At 45.5% G+C, this 17,795-nt stretch overlaps 1 protein-coding gene and 1 long non-coding RNA gene across 2 annotated transcripts in view; one reads left to right on the top strand and one right to left on the bottom strand.

Annotated features, from left to right (window-relative positions):
* The window catches only part of LOC307199569, a 111,549-nt gene that overhangs the window by 17,995 nt on the left and 75,759 nt on the right, over window positions 1-17,795 (bottom strand). The window lies entirely within an intron of this gene.
* CLEC3B (C-type lectin domain family 3 member B) lies at window positions 6,382-16,597 on the top strand. Its single transcript, XM_079947455.1, has 3 exons — window positions 6,382-6,592; window positions 11,454-11,552; window positions 15,554-16,597. The coding sequence occupies exons 1-3, from the start codon at window positions 6,496-6,498 to the stop codon at window positions 15,952-15,954; spliced, it is 597 nt and encodes a 198-aa protein (XP_079803581.1). The 5' UTR covers window positions 6,382-6,495; the 3' UTR covers window positions 15,955-16,597.

The following is a 17,795-nucleotide window of genomic DNA, read 5'->3' as shown; positions in this document are numbered from 1 at the left end:
TGTCCGGGCAGAATGATGGGGGTGGAGAAGCTCCTTCAGGTAGATGTCCTTTGCTATCTTCCACCCAGGGAAGTAAGCAGCAATGTCAGAATTCAAGGGCCCATTCTAGCCTGGCCAAAACACCTAGCAGGCCATTGAGTGTGTGACCTGGGAGAGTCCTGTGGGCTAGATAGAAATTTGACGTCCAAGCCTGAGGTTCTCCATCTCTGCCTTGCCCCATTCATCTTGGTTGGGGTGGGGAACCTTTTCAGCAGTGCTTCCCAAGCTCTTGACAACCAGGCTAAGCCTTTGATCTCAGCCCCATCTTTACCAGCCTCTCAGTTAACATCGTACCTGACCTCAGGTGTAGGGCAGGTTGGCATGGCTTGCCCGAATTGGGGAGAAGGCGAATGGGGGAGGTCTCTCAGGCCAGAATTTCCCCGCCTCTGGTTGAGGGGCACTCAAGATGCCGAAACTGATTTTCTGCATGGTTCTTAGCTCACTGCACATGCTGAAGTCGGTGCCCTCGTGGTTATTGTGGCATAAGATGTACCAGGCTAGATATTGATGCAGGAAGATGGAAAGAGGAAGCAGTCTTGACCAAAGAAGATTGGCAAACCAAGTTAACGGACTATGCTAAAATGGCGAAACTAACTGGAAAGCTCAGAAATCAAAATGATAAGAAATTTTAAAAAGAATGGGAAATGTTTATTATGTATTTGCAAGAGTATTGTAAACAGGTTACCGGTAATACATTGGCAGGATTTTAAGAACACTTGTAATTTTAGAATTAATATTGGAAATTTGAGGTAGAAAAAACAATTTGGAGTAGAAATGACATGCAGTTGAAAAGAATTTCAGGAACGGGGGGGGGGGATTCGGAGACTCCCCTTTTATGGATTTGATGTTGTTGCATATAATTTTCTTTGTGGTTGTTGTTTGTTTTTTATTTTTATTTTTGTTGAAAATTTAATAAAAATATTATATAAAAAATAGATATTGATGCAGAACAATGAAGACACAACCAAAATGTTAGTGTCTGGACTCATGTTCTGGCTTCCAAACAGATGGCTGCATATTCCACAAGAAAAGTGCCTGAGCTTTTTCCAGAGAAGAATTATCAGTAGAACATCTTGATCAATACAGGAATGCCACAGAGCCAGAAGCTGGGCTTTTAAATACCCTGAGAACTGAAAGGATGCTGTGAGTACAATAGCAACAAACAACTGCAGATGAACTGCAGTTTACAGGTTCAAGTTTCCATTTAAGGTTCTATTGAAAATGGAGCTCACGCTACTTAAATTCTTTAGCCCGTTGCAAAGTATTCCCCTTCAGTGCCTAATAAAACTTTCCCTATGATTTAGAGAAAATCATCGTTACATATAACCACAGCTTTGGAGAGAGATCATTGGCAGTGATGAAACAATATCATTCAGAAATACAATAAGTACGGGGTTAAAATACATTCCTGTTTGACACCCATTTTTGTAATTATCTTCATGTGACAGTTGTCCCCGCTGACCGCAGTGGACTTGAATAGTTGTTTGAGTGTACAAGTCACGAATAAGAAAACTTTGGTCTGTGGATGTCTATCCTAGTTTAATCCCACCATATCTTTCTTGAAACGGAATCGAAAGCCTCTTTCAAGTCAATAAACATTGTAAACGGTTCCCCTCTGCTGAGATTAATACATTTCTCTGCCGATTGGACCGACACAATACCATGATCCAGTGTGGATTTATTAACGGCAAAAGCCAGTTTGCCCCTGTCCCAAAAGAACTGATAAATGACAAAGGACTGACAACACACAGGAGAGGGGACTCATTAGCCCAGGAAAAGACATTGGAATGATTTGTGCTCCGGTTTAAAGAACTGCACTCAAAGCTAAATGGCTCAGAGGTGAACTGTCTGTTCTGCACTGCCAGGAGAGGTGTGCCCACTTTGTTGGCAAGATGCATTGCTTGGCACAGAAATACATAAAGACGTTGCTCTAGACAGGCAATAGCCTGCACACCCAACCGGAATTCCTGTCTGACTCTTGAACAGGCTTTTGCCATGGCAGCTGTTGCCATTACGGCTGGTGGAAATTTCCATGTGTTGCTGCGCACTTATTGCCACGTTTTCATTGTCATGTGTCCAGTGGAGCAATAAAAGGAAACATCTGCGGAGCAAAGAGCTCGGTGTTTGTCCCAGAAACATTAAATTGCTTTTGCTCTAAAAGCTTCGTGGAATAAACCAAGGATTTTAGCAGCTTCTCGGAGCTTAAGAGAGTATAAGAAATAGCCTATCTGGTGGTTGTAAAATATTTTTGTGTATTTGTGTATTTTTGCTTCGGCTGTAGAAGCATTCTTCCCAAAACAGTGGGAGATGAAATGCAGATCAACACTACACAAAAAAAACTTGTTCAAGAACAGCAGTTGGTTGTTTATTCTTTCAAAATCTTTACCCTTGCTCATTTTTGCACATTTTTCAAGGTAGTTAGTTAGTATGTCCCAAATCATATATTCCAAGCTCTTTCAGTTCATTTTCTCCCCATTAGGAGGGTAACATGAACCAGTCCTTAGAATTTTCCTCCTATGGTGCCATCATAACTTCCAGCTGTAATATGAACCTTTGAAATACCTATCACAATTCCAGGCTGGTTTACACAAACAGCAGTGCCACCAAATCACTGCATATTCAAATCTAGCATGGGAAGCAGGAGACAAGTTGTACCTAATTAAATGCAACTGAGTTAGCATTTCAGATCATCAAGAGATTAATATTCAGATTTGGGCAATCTTTTGTAACCAGGTAAGTGCTTCTGAGGGACGCGGGTGGCGCTGTGGGTTAAACCACAGAGCCTAGGACTTGCCGATCAGCAGGTCAGCGGTTCGAATCCCCACGACGGGGCGAGCTCCCGTTGCTCGGTCCCTGCTCCTGCCAACCTAGCAGTTTGAAAGCACGTCAAAGTGCAAGTAGATAAATAGGTACCACTCTGACGGGAAGGTAAATGGCATTTCCGTGTGCTGCTCTGGTTCGCCAGAAGCGGATTAGTCATGCTGGCCATATGACCCGGAAGCTGTACGCCGGCTCCCTTGGCCAGTAAAGCGAGATGAGCGCTGCAACCCCAGAGTCAGACGCGACTGGACCTAATGGTCAGGGGTCCCTTTACCTTTACCTTAAGTGCTTCTGGGTCACATGTTACTTCCTACGGATAAATGCAGGTAAGCATAAATTTAAAGCTGTCAGTTTGATATCATCCCTGTATATATAAACCAGCTATTGAGTATGGATGGAAAATCCATTATAAGAGATAAGATTTAAACTTAATAATGCAGCCCTTAAGAATTGCAATTCCTAATCAACCAAAGTTGATCGTGTTTTATTTGTTGCAGACGTGGAATCTGGCTGTGTCCAAAATGGGAATTGAAAGGGCCCATCTCGTAACTTGCTTCTATTTCCTTTCTGCCATTTCTTTTCCTTTCTTCCAACAGTTATCCTTTAGTGCTCATCTACTGAACCACTTTGCAATACCTGCTTGTTTCCTAGAACTACAATGGAACCTCGGTTTTCGAACGCAATCCGTTCCGGAACACCATTCAACTTAAGAAATGTTCGAAAACTGAGGATCAGTGGGCGGCCAGCAAAATCCATTGAAAAAATGGAGAAACATGCCTCGGAAGCTGTTCAGTTACTTGCGGGTTTTTGGCGTTTGGCTTCCGAGACGCTCGAAAACCGAAGTTCCACTGTATTCCCAGAATTGTTAGTGATGTCACTTTTTGCTTTTCTTTCCAGCTGGGTGTTATATCTGTCTTGTTCCATGACCTGAAATGTCCAGCCATTCATCATCCCTCCGTTCCATTTTCCACATGGAGATCTGTGTCCATTCACTGTAGTATTAGGGACAACTCTGTGCTTTCTTACCTGCTGGCTGCATCTGCAGAGCGTCCTGGGATACTGAAGTGTGAGCAGTTCGCACTCGGGACCTGCTAAAAAGAATGCCACTAAGTACGAGAAATAAGTTAAATAACCAAGCAAGTATTAGAAACCACTCCAGAATTGACCTTACTAAACATCTTCCAAGACAATAATGCCCATTTACACCACAAAGCACTCATAACCCACCTACTTTCAGCAGCCAGAAACACCATAACCAGACACTGGAGAGACCTGTCAGGAGTAAGCATGGACTAATGGTACCAAATAGTATGGGAAACAGCCCTATTAGAAAAATTAACCAATAAACTGAAACTGACACAGGGACAAATAGAAGAAGACACCTTCACACCGGTATGGCTCCCCTTTATCACATATACAGCCCAACAAGACAACGACAAGAATCCACCAACAACATACAAATCAATATGGCTAACCTGATCCAAAACACCCACCCACCCCACTCACACACGAAAACAAAGATCACTACAGCCAATCACAAACAAACAACCACACCCTAGGCCAACCTCAACCTCTCTCACCACCAAAGGAACACAAATGAACAGCAGAGAACCTGCACAAGCAACGCTGACACCAAACCCTACATACATTAAGCAAAATAGAAACAACGCCACCCGACCCCAACCCCACCCATCTTCCCACCCCCTTCATTCCTTTCCCCCTTTTCTTCCTAATGTCTCAACAAATGAAACTGATTTGTAAAAATATTACATGGGAAAAATATGAGAGAGAGACATTGCACACTTGTAAATCAAGAAAACCTTTAATAATAATAATAATAATGCCACTGGCGCTGTGGGTAAAAGCCTCAGTTCCTAGGGCTTGCCGATCGAAAGGTCGGCGGTTCGAATCCCCGCGGCGGGGTGCGCTCCCGCTGCTCGGTCCGAGCACCTGCCAACCTAGCAGTTCAAAAGCACCCCCGGGTGCAAGTAGATAAATAGGGACCGCTTACTAGCGGGAAGGTAAATGGTGTTTCCGTGTGCTGTGCTGGCTCGCCAGATGCAGCTTTGTCACGCTGGCCACATGACCCGGAAGTGTCTCCGGACAGCGCTGGCCCCCGGCCTATAGAGTGAGATGGGCACACAACCCCAGAGTCTGTCAAGACTGGCCCGTACGGGCAGGGGTACCTTTACCTTTACCTTTAAGTGGCCATCGGAGTGCATTGGTTCCTATAAATTGCTGTAGGGATACATTGGCCATTAAAATGCATTGTGACAAATGTAACTGGTTGCTTATAGAATTGTAGAACTGGAAGGGACCCAAACGGTCACCTAGTCTAATCCTGGCAATGCAGGAATCTCAACTACAGCATCCATGACAGATGACCATCCAACCTCTGCTTAAAAACCTCCAAGGAAGGAGAGTCCATAACCTCTCAAGGAAGACCGTTGCACTGTCAAACAGCTCTTTAGGGGCTGCCTTTAGGGGCCATCTCTAAATTGCCAAACAGAAAAATCTTGCTCCAAGTTGTGTTCCTCGAAATGATGCCCACCAGTTTATCTCCATGCTGTTACACCTTTTTCAAAGGGTGGCGCTGTGGTCTAAACCACCGAGCCTCTTGGGTTTGCCGATCAGAAGGTTGGCGGTTCGAATCCTTCAACGGGGTGAGCTCCCGTTGCTCTGTCCCAGCACCTGCCAACTTAGCAGTTCAAAAGCACGCCAGTGCAAATAGATAAATAGATACCACTGTGGTGGGAAGGTAAACAGCATTTCCGTGCGCTCTGGTTTCTGTCATGGTGTTCCGTTGCGTCAGAAGCGGTTTAGTCATGCTGGCCACTTGACCCGGAAAGCTGTCTCTGGACAAACGTCAGCTGCCTTGGCCTGAAAGCGAGATGAGTGCCGCAACCCCATAGTCGCCTTTGACTGGACTTAACCGTCCAGGGGTCCTTTACCTTTTTTTCACCTTACACCTTTTGAATTTCCAATTCAACCATTAGTAGGCTTACCAGCTTACCAGAAAAAAAAACATGGCTCAGCTTCCTGTTGTGCCTTTACCAACAAATTACAGAAATCAGCAGGTGAAACTTTGCACCACGTGAAGCTGAACACTGCTAATGTGTCTCCGAATTTCTGTATAGCCCAGGTGATATTAAAAGCACCTAAGAATGTAAGAAGAGTTTGCTAGATTGGGCCAATGGCCCATCTAGTCCAGCACTTTTCACAGTGGCCAAAAAGTTGGTGACTGAAAACCAGCAGCATGGCAGACTCAAAAGTTGGCAACCTTGGCTTGTTCAGGAAAAAAGTTGGCCTCGCACTTTCAGAGCCCGGATAAATCCATTGGAAATGAACATTTTCATTCTTATTTCATCTGCAAGTTTGTACAAGACCTTAAAAAAACCCCATCCCATTCTACTCCCCTCTGTGTTTATGGGAGGCTCCGAAAGCTCTTAGGATACTGGATCTCTCCCAACAATCTGTAAAAATAAGCTCCAGTCACTGCGTTGCTTACCGAATAATCTGGAACTTATTTCTTGGCCAGACATTTTTGGTTAAAGCCCATGTTAAGAAGCTCGACTCAGGGCAGCTCAAATTCACTTCAGCTCCTCCACTCCCTTTGAGAACAGCAGCCGGACAGCGATGGAGCTCCGAGGTGTTTGCCTTCTGGTGTGCCTCTTTTCTGTGGTACAACTGACAACTCAGCAGAACATCAGACCCAAGAAGAAGCCCGAGAAAGGTAAGAGAACTAGGAGGAATTTCCCAATAGCTCCCCAGATAGATAGATACAGATGATAGATAGATGGTAGATAGATGATAGATGGATAGATGGATAGACAGATGATAGATAGATAGATAGATAGATAGATAGATAGATAGATAGATGACAGATGATATAGATACACACACACACACACACACACACACACAAGCATTCAACCGTGTTTCTCCCACTGAGTGTATAGTTTAGCAAAAGCTGCATGTGTAAATGGGTGTCATCTGTGCCCTGCTGTCTACTTCATCCTGTGTCGAAATGACTCTCCGAACAGGGTTTATTAAAAGGTCAAGATACAGTAACACTTATTATCACCCCTTTTCCCTTATTCACGCTATCTAGCCCAGTGGTTTCCAATTAGCTAAGTACTGCAGACCCCCTGTTTTTCTTTTTACTATAATTTTTATTAAATATTTCTAATTCACATTTCAAAATATTCATTTAAATCCATGACTCCCCTTCTTCTTTTTCCATGGTTCATTTTGCATACCATACATGTTTTACATGAACTAAACCACTCGGTATTCCATTGTTACATCCATCTAAACTTATTTACACTGTTGAATTTATCTTAATGCTACCAGCGTTTCACCCATATATTCAGTAAACAATCTTCTTTGGACGTATGTTCTTCTTGTCCTCTTATTCCATATGTTAAATCTGCGTATTCCATCAGTTTAAGTTGCCACTCTTTTTAGTTGGGACTTCGCTCGATTTTCATTTGGGGGGGGGGGCTAACAGAACACGGGCTGCAGTAGTGGCATAAATAAGCCACGTGTCCCCTACTTTTGAAAATTTCAATATATCTATGGTACTTTTTGTTATGTGAATGGGTTATGCAGACCCCCCTGGGGTCCTTGGGACCATTAGTTGGGAACCACTGAAAATAATAATAATAACAGCAGCAGCAACAACAACAGTACCCTGCCCATCTAACTGGGTTGCCCCAGCCACTCTGGGCTGCTTCCAGGTAAGACTGTATATGACAGTCATCTAAATTGGGTTTTGCAGTATTGCATGGCAGACTGGAAGAGATCAAGGCAGATTTTTGTTTTGTTTTGTGGCAGAGCCTTCAGCTCACAACCAGTGCGTGTTTAAATAAGCTCATGCACAAAGTGTGCAAATGGCATTGCTAACTAGAGGGGGCATGTGACCTGCTTTGCAGAGAGTAGTCATCTATTTTGAAAAGCTGTCTGGTCCAAGTCCAGGTTAAAAATGAAGAACCACAAGAAAGGAGAGCGAGGATCATGTCGCATTCGTAGAATAGCAGACTGGTAGAACCAGAAGGGGTACCCTGAGGGTCATCTAGTCCAACCCCCTGCGATGCAGGAATCTCAGCACCCGCTCTCCCATCCAATTTGAAACCAGACCAGACCCTGCTTAGCTTTGAAAATGTGCTAGCAGTTTTATTTCTGCACCTAAGGCTGCTAGCTAGAACAGTTGCACACATACTGGGGACAAGCAGGGAGTGATTTAAAACAGAGATAATATTGCAATGAATGATGGCTAGGCTACGGCAATGCAATGTAGACATGTATTATTATTGTTGTTGTTGTTGTTGTTGTTGTTGTTGTTGTTGTTGTTGTTTTATTTATACCTCGTCCATCTGGCTGAGTTTCCCTAGCCACTCTGGGTGCCTCCCAACAGAAATAATAATAATAATAATAATAATAATAATAATAATAATAGTGATAAAAATGTGTTTTGATAAGAGGAGCCAAACTAATAATGACTAATTGAGCAGTGACTTAAAGCATCCACATCTCATTCTTTGCTTTTCTATTTTTAAGACCCACTTGTAATTCTTGCTTTTTAGCAGGCGATAATTGACATTTGAGAGATGCCTATGATTATAAAAATAAGGTTCTCAAGTTTGAGGAAATTTTAGGTTCCACGTGAACCATATACAGAAACTGTTCCCCCAGTACTTTTTATAACCACATTTAGATATTTGGACTTCTTTTGTTTTTATATTTCAGGGTCTGTGGAACATCCTGCCCCAATAACATTTCTCCACATGCTCTTATGTTGCATGGATTAACTATTCAGACGTTGTTCACACATGCATAAACCACCTCAGGCAACCTTTTTTTTAAGAGCCAAAAGGCAGTGTAGAAATAATTTTAAAAGGATGAAGCCAACTTGGAAAGTTCTGTTGGAATCCTGGAATCCTGGACCCAAGTTTGGGGCAAGTACTTTTTGGTGAGAAGAACAACTGCAGACATTTAACATTGCAATACAGTACATGCAGCAAAGGAAGGCATGGAAATATAGACTGTAAAACCTGCATTTCCAGTGAACCCCAAAATTGTCCCTTTTAATCGTTCTTTCCAAAGTATCCCACTCCCCTAGCACACAGATAGACCTTACATTTTGTAAGCCATAAAATGCTTTACTTACAAGACTTCAAAGCCCAGATTCATGTGTTTTTCCATACAGCAGTCAGAAAAAACACACAGGCAATAAAATGTTGCTTGGTAACAAAATAGCAGAAGTTCCTAAACTACAGGTATACGAAAATACTAGTTTCATATTCCATTCTTGCCTGAAACAAGAGAGGCTGGTTAAAGCCATGCGGCTGAGCTGGAGCAACCAGCTCAGCCCTCCTCACACACCAAATCCACATGTAAACTGAGTACAACAAGGGGTCTGGTTGCCCATTTCCTTCTGAGGTGAGGGGAAGTGACCTAGGCTAAGCCTGGCAGGTCAGCTTACTCTATGGCATTAACCCCTTCATGTGTTAATTAGAATCAAGCATGCTGGTTATATGAGGCTGGTTACCCTACAAGTTCCTGACCACTGTTTTACAAAGGCCTTATTTATTTGTAATGGTCAGTTGTCTTGCAGGAACCATGATGTAGAATACAGTGGTACCTCAGTTTTCGAATGCCTCCATAGTCAAAAATTTCAGAACTCAGAATGTTGAAAACCCGGAAGCAAGTGCCTCAGTTTTTGAACACACCTTGGAAGTTGAACAGGAAACACGGTTTCCATTCTGAGTTTTCCGTATTGAGGCTTCCGATTTCAGTTTTCGAATGTTTCGGAACTTGAACAGACTTCCAGAACGGATTACGTTTGAAAACCGAGGTACCACTGTACTTGAACAAAACATACCCACTGCCTTGTGGGACATCTTCGGGAGAAGAAAAGGCGAAGGAGTAAACCCTACACAAATCTGAAGTGGAGTCCCTATGGCATCTTCTATGCCTCCCTTGGACAACTCCTGCAGCCAAGCTGGTGCCAAACGTATCACTCTGTTTTCCTTTGGTCCACATCAGTGAGACCAAGAGATCTGATTATCTAGACCAGTGTTTCCCAACCTTTGGTCTCTAGCTGTTTTCGGACTACATTCCCCACCATCCCTGACCACTGGTATTGCTAGCTAGGGATGATGGGAGTTGTAGTCCAAAAGCAGCTGGAGACCCAAGGTTGGGAAACACTGATCTAGACAGCCCAGGATCTCCAAACACACTGCCCAGGCTTGTGCCCCAGGAAGGTCACTTCAGTGCTGATAATGCAGTAGAAACTACGCAGGAGGCAGCAGTTACAAATTTCTGGTCTCTGCTTCCAAAGCAGGTGCTGTAATTCTCCAGCAGTTTGAATTCACCCCTGGAGACACAGACAGAAGCCAACAACAACAACAACAAAACATAATGTAGCATTAGGTAAAGGTAAAGGGACCCCTGACCATTAGGTCCAGTCGTGGACGACTCTGGTGTTGCACGCTCATCTCACTCCATAGGCCGAGGGAGCCGGCGTTTGTCCACAGACAGTTTCTGGGTCATGTGGCCAGCATGACTAAAGCCGCTTCTGGTGAACCAGAGCAGCACACGGAAATGCCGTTTACCTTCCCGCTGGAGCGGTACCTATTTATCTACTTGCACTTTGACGTGCTTTCGAACTGCTAGGTGGGCAGGAGCAGGGACCGAACAACAGGAGCTCACTCCATCGCGGGGATTAGAAACACCAACCTTTTGATCGGCAAGCCCTAGGCTCAGTGGTTTAGACCACAGCGCCACCCGTGTCCCTTAATGTAGCGTTATTGAAGGTAAAAAAGGGTAAAGGACCCCTGGACGGTTAAGTCCAGTCAAAGGTGGCTATGGGGTTGTGGCGCTAATCTCACTTTCAGGCCAAGGGAGCTGGTGTTTGTCCACAGACAGCTTTCCGGGTCATGTGGCCAGCATGACTAAATTGCTTCTGGCGCAACGGAACATCATGGCAGAAGCCAGAGCACACGGAAATGCCATTTACCTTCCTGCCACAGTGTTACCTATTTATCTACTTGCACTGGTGTGCTTTCAAACTGCTAGGTTGGCAGGAGCTGGGACAGAGCAACAGGAGCTCATCCTATCGCGGGGACTCGACCACCAACCTTCTGATCCACAAGCCCAAGAGGCTCAGTGGTTTAGACCACAGCGCTACCTGCATAATTCAAACAGGACATATTAAGATGAGGGCATTGTGCTACAAATATAAAACATATTGATATAAAAGAGGGAAAGCATATAAAGTAGTTAGAAAGCAAAGCAAGAGTAGGGAATGTTGAAAAGTTGCTAGGAATACCAGTTTCTAACCAACTTCCATGGAAGTGATACACAGCAAAGGTGGGACATTTTACTGCATGGACCTGTTATGAATTGCTGATTCCATCTATTGCAAACTCTCTCTATAACAAATGCTGCATAACACGCTGCTTTCTTCTTTGTTCATTGTACTCTTTGTTATATTGCCAATGAGGGAGGAAGTTCTGGTTCCATTCATAAATGTGTTTGCATTCATTCCGTGTAGGCAGACATGATCATCAATCTCTTCGTTTGCTCTGCAGATGTTGTAAGCCTCAAAATGTTTGAAGACCTGAAGGAACAGCTAGAGAATATCTCCCAGGAGGTGGCTCTGCTAAAGGAAAAGCAAGCACTTCAAACAGGTACAAAACCCAATGGCCATAATTTTTCATACGGCACAAAATGGCCTCACTTTGTGAAATAAGCCATGATGTGTTACCTAAAATGTGGTTTGTCTGTATTTCCAGTACATTAACATGAACTGTTCAGTAACCATAGGTTGTTTGGGATCAATAAATCTGGATTTTAAACTACGATACGAAGCACCATAGTTTGCACTAACTAGTTTCCCATAAAGCTCAGATGTACTGATTTGTTCTGTTGCTGCACCCTCACACCCCACCTGGTTGCAGAGATGGAAAGGGAGAGTGGTTAGAAAACAAAATCACTCCAGCATTTTCAAAGACTCTGTCCACTTCCCGAATGTCAGCCTCTGCGGGTCAGGCATCCAAGCTCCGAAACCAGCTTGCAAGCGCAGAAAAAGCACAAGAGCTTTTGTAGAGAAATGCTTAATGTTTTTATCCTCGCTCTAGGAGCGAAGTGAACAGCATTGTTCAAAGCAACATATGCAAACAGCTGAAGGCAATTTTGTAGCTTGCACTGCATTTCCTCTCAATCAGTGCTCTAAACTGTGTCCTCCATTCTTTGTTGACCAGGGAGCACACTCAAATGATCCACATTGTCCCAGGGCAGCTGTTTACCTGCTCCACCTGGTACGCAGGTTGAGACCCTACCTGCCTGCGGACTGTCTTGCCAGAGCGGTGCATGCTGTAGTTATCTCCCGCTTGGACTACTGCAATGCGCTCTATGTGGGGCTACTTTTGAAAATGACCCAGAAACTATAATTAATCCAGAATATGGCAGCTAGACTGGTGACTGAGAGTGGCCACTGAGACCATATAACACCGGTCCTGAAAGACCTTCCTTGGCTTCCAGTACGTTTCTGAGCACAATTCAAAGTGTTGGTGCTGACCTTTCAAGCCCTAAATGGCCTCAGTCCAGGAATACCTGAAGGAGTGTCACCACCTCCATCGTTCAGGCCGGACACTGAGGTCCATCTCTGAGGGCCTTCTGGTGGTTCCCTCCCTGCGAGAAGTGAGGTTATAGGGAACCAGGCAGAGAGTTTTCTTGGTAGTGGTGCCCGCCCTGTGGAATGCCCTCCCGTCGGATGTCAAGGAAAGAAACAATTATCTGACTTTCAGAAGACATCTGAAGGCAGCCCTGTTTAGTGAAGTTTTAAATGTTTGAAGTTTTATTCTGTTTTTAATATCCTGTTGGAAGCCACCCAGAGAGGCTGCGGAGGCCCCACCAGATGGGCGGGGTATAAGTAATAAAATATTATTATTATTATTATTATTATTATTATTATTATTATTATTAATGTTTTCACCCCCTCTGTACTGCAGCAGGGGTCACTAACATCATATGGCACATGCCGAGGACTGCACCTCTTCAGATAGACCATGGCCGGTCCCTAGATCCCTCTGGCTCCGCCACATTCATGTTGATTCCTGTTCCTCTCCCTGCTGAGTGACTGAGGAATGAGAGGACCAAGGAGGAGCAACCTTTGAGGCACCTCATCTTCTCCCTCTGCCTGGTTGTGTGGTTTAGGTCCAAAGGAATAGGGCAGTAGCAGCAGTGTGGAGGAGATGGACCCATTCAGAAAAGGTGGCCCACTGAAGGACTCTTCTCCAAGGCCTCCCCAAAACTTGGAGAGCTAACGGGCATTGACTACCATTCACAAGGACAGCTGTGATTCCAATACTCTCATCCAGGGGTAGATCTACTTTGAAACTAATGAGTCGTAAGCCCCTAATTCTAGAGGGGTCCCAGACATTGCTTAAAATTTTAAGGTCTAGTAGACCCAATTTGGGGGATGCGGGTGGCGCTGTGGGTTAAACCACAGAGCCTAGGACTTGCTGATCAGAAGGTCGGTGGTTTGAATCCCCACAACGGGTGAGCTCCCATTGCTCAGTCCCAGCTCCTGCCAACCTAGCAGTTCAAAAGCATGTCAAAGTGCAAGTAGATAAATAGGTTACCTTCTCTGGCGGGAAGGTAAACGGCGTTTCCGTGCGCTGCTCTGGTTCGCTAGAAGCGGCTTAGTCATGCTGGTCACATGACCCGGAAGCTGCACTCTGGCTCCCTCGGCCAATAAAGCGAGATGAGCGTCACAACCCCAGAGTCGGTCACAACTGGACCTAATGGTCAGGGGTCCCCTTTACCTTTAGACCCAATTTGAGTCCCATGACTCAAAATGATTACTTTTTTGTTGTCAACAATCCCAAAGTTCGAGAGTCAGTAGCACAGATGTCATAAAGGTTTAGTGATCTGTTGTGGAACAACCCCATTGAAGAAGATGACAGCGGTTGCCCGGACCTCATCGCTGGTTGCGAAGAGGCCTGCATAACAGTTGAAGCTTCAGGGCTCCACCCCCCAAAAAATGTAGGTCCACCACTTCTCTCAGCATCCTTTTTTAAGTCTAATGCAGTGTTTCTCAAATTTGGTTGTTTTTGGACTACAACCGCCATCATCCCTAGCTAGCAAGACTGGGATGATGGGAATTGTAGTTCAAAAACAGCTGGAGACCCAAGTTTGAGAAACCCTGCTCAAACTGAAAGGGTAAGAAATGCTTTCCTTGCAGATACATCGAACAGAGCTAGTACAGTGGTACCTTGGTTCACGAACTCAATCCGTTCTGGAAGTCCGTCCGACTTCCGAAACGTTTGCAAACCAAGGTGTGGCTTCTGGTTGAGAGAGAGAGAGAGAGATAAAACTTTATTCGCATTAACCAATGGCCATAGCAACAGTAAAACGTTACAGTATACGCAGAAAAGGAAATTTGATATAAAAGCACAATTTAAAGTCCTGAATCAGCAGTCACTTAGTGGCCCTTATTCTGATTGCCCCTGCAATGAACCTAGCAACCTTTGCTGTTATCTGCTCATTTTGATGTGATAGAAGAAAAGACACTGTGGCAGTGGTTGAGTGCCCTGGGATGGTTAGTACAAGTGGGGTGACGATCTCATTCCTCAGGTCTTTGTAGAGAGTACAGGACAGGAGGACGTGTGCCACTGTTTCAGTGCTGCCATCTCCACAGGCGCAAAGACGTTTCTCAGGTGGGATCTTTTGGAATCGACCCTCAAGTACCGCAGATGGCCAAACATCCAGTCTTGCAAGTGTAAAAGCACGTCTGTATTTTGGGTTAATAAGTTTGTGCAGATATGGGGCCAGAGAATCAAAATGGAGAGGTGGAAACTGAACATACCAAGGGCAGAATTTCCTTATAATGGCCAAGTTATTCTGATGCTCAATATCTTTTAGACGTTGACCAATTAGATTGTTTGCTTTAGTGGTGCCCATAGTGAGTAGGTGTTGTGGGGATAGGCCACAAGAGTGAAGTTTTCGATAGACGGTTTTAAGCCAGGCACTTTTATGGGAGTCTTGAAGTACAGTACTAGGGATAGTAAACCGGGGGGATTTGACGGCTTCTGGTTAGCTGATTGGCCCTGGAAACAACGGCGAAGGCCAAAACAGACTTTCGGCTTCCAAAAAACATTTGCAAACTGGAACACTTACTTCCGGGTTTGCGAGCTGATTTGTTTGGGAGCTAAGCCATTCAGTGGGGGGGAACGCAGGTGGCACTGTGGGTTAAACCACTGAGCCTAGGGCTTGCCGATCAGAAGGTCGGCGGTTCAAAACCCCACGACGAGGTGAGCTCCCGTTGCTCGGTCCCTGCTCCTGCCAACCCAGCAGTTCGAAAGCACGTCAAAGTGCAAGTAGATAAATAGGTACCGCTCTGGGGGGGGGGGGAGGTAAACAGTGTTTCCGTGCACTGCTCTGGTTCGCCAGAAGTGGCTTAGTCATGCTGGCCACATGTACGCCGTCTCCCTCTGCCAGTAAAGCGAGATGGGCGCCGCAACCCCAGAGTCAGTCACGATGGGACTAAACTGTCAAGGGTCCCTTTACCTTTACCTAAGCCATTCAGGAACCAAGGTACCACTGCACTGCACTCCAAAGCACATGATTCCTTTTCTGACTCCACTGTCTCCCCGCACCACCTCCTCCCCTTTTTGTCTCTCGCTAGTTTGTCTGAAAGGCACCAAGGTCAACCTAAAGTGTTTCCTGGCTTTCCCCAACGCCAAGACCTATCACGAAGCCAGCGAAGATTGCATCTCTCAAGGCGGCACCCTCAGCACCCCTCAGACAGGAGACGAAAATGACGCTCTGTACGACTACATGAGAAAGAGCATCGGGGCCCAGTCAGAAATTTGGCTCGGCATCAACGACATGGCCGCCGAAGGGAGATGGGTGGACATGACAAGTACCAGCATCGGCTTCAAGAACTGGGAAACGGAGATCACCACTCAGCCTGATGGTGGGAAACTGGAAAATTGCGCCACGTTGTCGGGGGTCGCCACTGGCAAGTGGTTTGACAAGAGGTGCAGAGATAAGTTGCCATATGTGTGCCAGTTTATGATAGTTTAATAGTGGGACTCCCGCTGTGGACGAGGAGGTCAAGGTGTTCCACTTGGCCCCAGGAACAGAGCTGCACAAAAATATGCAGCTCATACATACCTTCATATACTCTTGGCAGATAAACACACGGCTTGGCAGAATGAGTTACATCTGTGCTGCATTTTAATCGGCTAAAAACTACATTCCGCTCAGTAGCAGCTACGTTTTTCTCACTGAGGCATGAGTTATAGATATCTGTATTTTTACATCCCAAGCCTAATAGGATGACTTCATTAGTCGAGCGGCGTTTCAACTTTGCCAAAATAATACGATCCTTAAGACTCATTAGTTCGTTGCATGTACTCTTTCTGCCGACCCTTTTCCTTCCTGCTGATTGCACCAAATATTATCATCTTTGGGGGGAGGCCAAACAGAAGAAAGTGCTTTAGCACAGCTGCCTTTCATTAAATGTTACAGCTCCTTATGGCCAAATTAACCCAAATAAATCCATTGCACACCTTTTGTTCCACTGAAATAAAAGTTCGGTAGAGTTGTCTCAGCCTAAGTTATAATACCGGACAATGCTGGTGTAAAGAGGAAGGGAGGGGAGGTACTATCGAGAGCTTTCACTCTGTTGTGCAGAAAAATAAAGACAATTTTTTTATTTAAAAAAGGACATCTTGCATATGTTGATGGGGCAAAATGTGTTCTCTCTCTCTCTCTAAGCTACAGTAACTTCCTTCTGGGCACAATTGGCTGAAAATATGAGGAAGGAATTTCAAAAGGTATTAGTAGTACAGTGGTACCTCGGGATGTGAATGGGATCCATTCCGGAGCCCCATTCGCATCCTGAAGCGAACGCAATCCGTGTCTGCGCATCTGCGCGTGCGCAGGTCACATTTTGACGCTTCCGCGCACGATGTCATTTTGACCATCTGCGCATGCACACGCGGTGAAACCCAGAAGTAACGCGCCCCGTTACTTCCAGGTCGCCACCGAGCGCAACCCGAAAATACTCAACTTGAAGCACATTCATCCCGAAGTGTGACTGTACAGTAGTAGTATATTTGTACCCTACCCATCTAGCTGGGTTGCCCCAGCCACTCTGGGTGGCTTCCAACACATATAAAAACATAATAAAGCATTAATCATTAAAAACTTCCCTCCCTCCGATGCCCTCTCCCGTCTCTGCCTCCCAAAGGCTTGCGTGGTTGTTTGTTGCAGCAGCCCTGGCTACAAGCTCCCCAGGCGAATGGTGCCTCTGGGTCTGGCCAGGGGGTGCTTCCCAGGCCCCTGTGGGGCAGTGTGAGGAGGCACCTTTCTTTGGGGGGATGGGGGAGTGGGCAGTTCCGAGACCAGGGGACCCCCAAGGAGAGGGGAGAGGAGGCTGAGGGAACACTCTACAAGGGAGGGTGTTTGAAAAAGGGCGTGAGACTGCCGGCTCTGCAGGCAAGGGGTGACATAACTGGGCTCCTGAGCCCTAAAGGGGTGCTGCAGGAAGAATGTACAGTGGTACCTGTACCAGTGTGGTGTAGTGGTTAAGAGCGGTAGTCTCGTAATCTGGGGAACCGGGTTCGCTTCCCCGCTCCTCCACATGCAGCTGCTGGGTGACCTTGAGCTAGTCACACTTCTCTGAAGTCTCTCAGCCCCACTCACCTCACAGAGTGTTTGTTGTGGGGGAGGAAGGGAAAGGAGAATGTTAGCCACTTTGAGACTCCTTCGGGTAATGATAAAGCGGGATATCAAATCCAAACTCTTCTTCTTCTTCTTAAGAACTTAATTCATTTTGGAGGTCCGTTCTGAACCTGAAACTGTCCTTAACCTGAGGTACCACTTTAGCTAATGGGGCCTCCCGCCGTGCTGCCGGAGCA

This window comes from Podarcis cretensis, assembly GCF_951804945.1.
Source record: "Podarcis cretensis genome assembly, chromosome: 12".
Taxonomy (NCBI): domain Eukaryota; kingdom Metazoa; phylum Chordata; class Lepidosauria; order Squamata; family Lacertidae; genus Podarcis; species Podarcis cretensis.
Note: the sequence above shows the minus strand (reverse complement) of the source record. Positions and strands in the feature narration are given on the sequence as shown.

Coding starts and splice junctions, on each gene's coding strand:
- CLEC3B (XM_079947455.1), top strand. CDS start 6,496: ATGGAGCTCCGAGGTGTTTGCCTTCTGGTGTGCCTCTTTTCTGTGGTA. Junction 6,593..11,453: donor CAAGAAGAAGCCCGAGAAAG/GTAAGAGAACTA, acceptor TTTGCTCTGCAG/ATGTTGTAAGCCTCAAAATG. Junction 11,553..15,553: donor AAAGCAAGCACTTCAAACAG/GTACAAAACCCA, acceptor GTCTCTCGCTAG/TTTGTCTGAAAGGCACCAAG.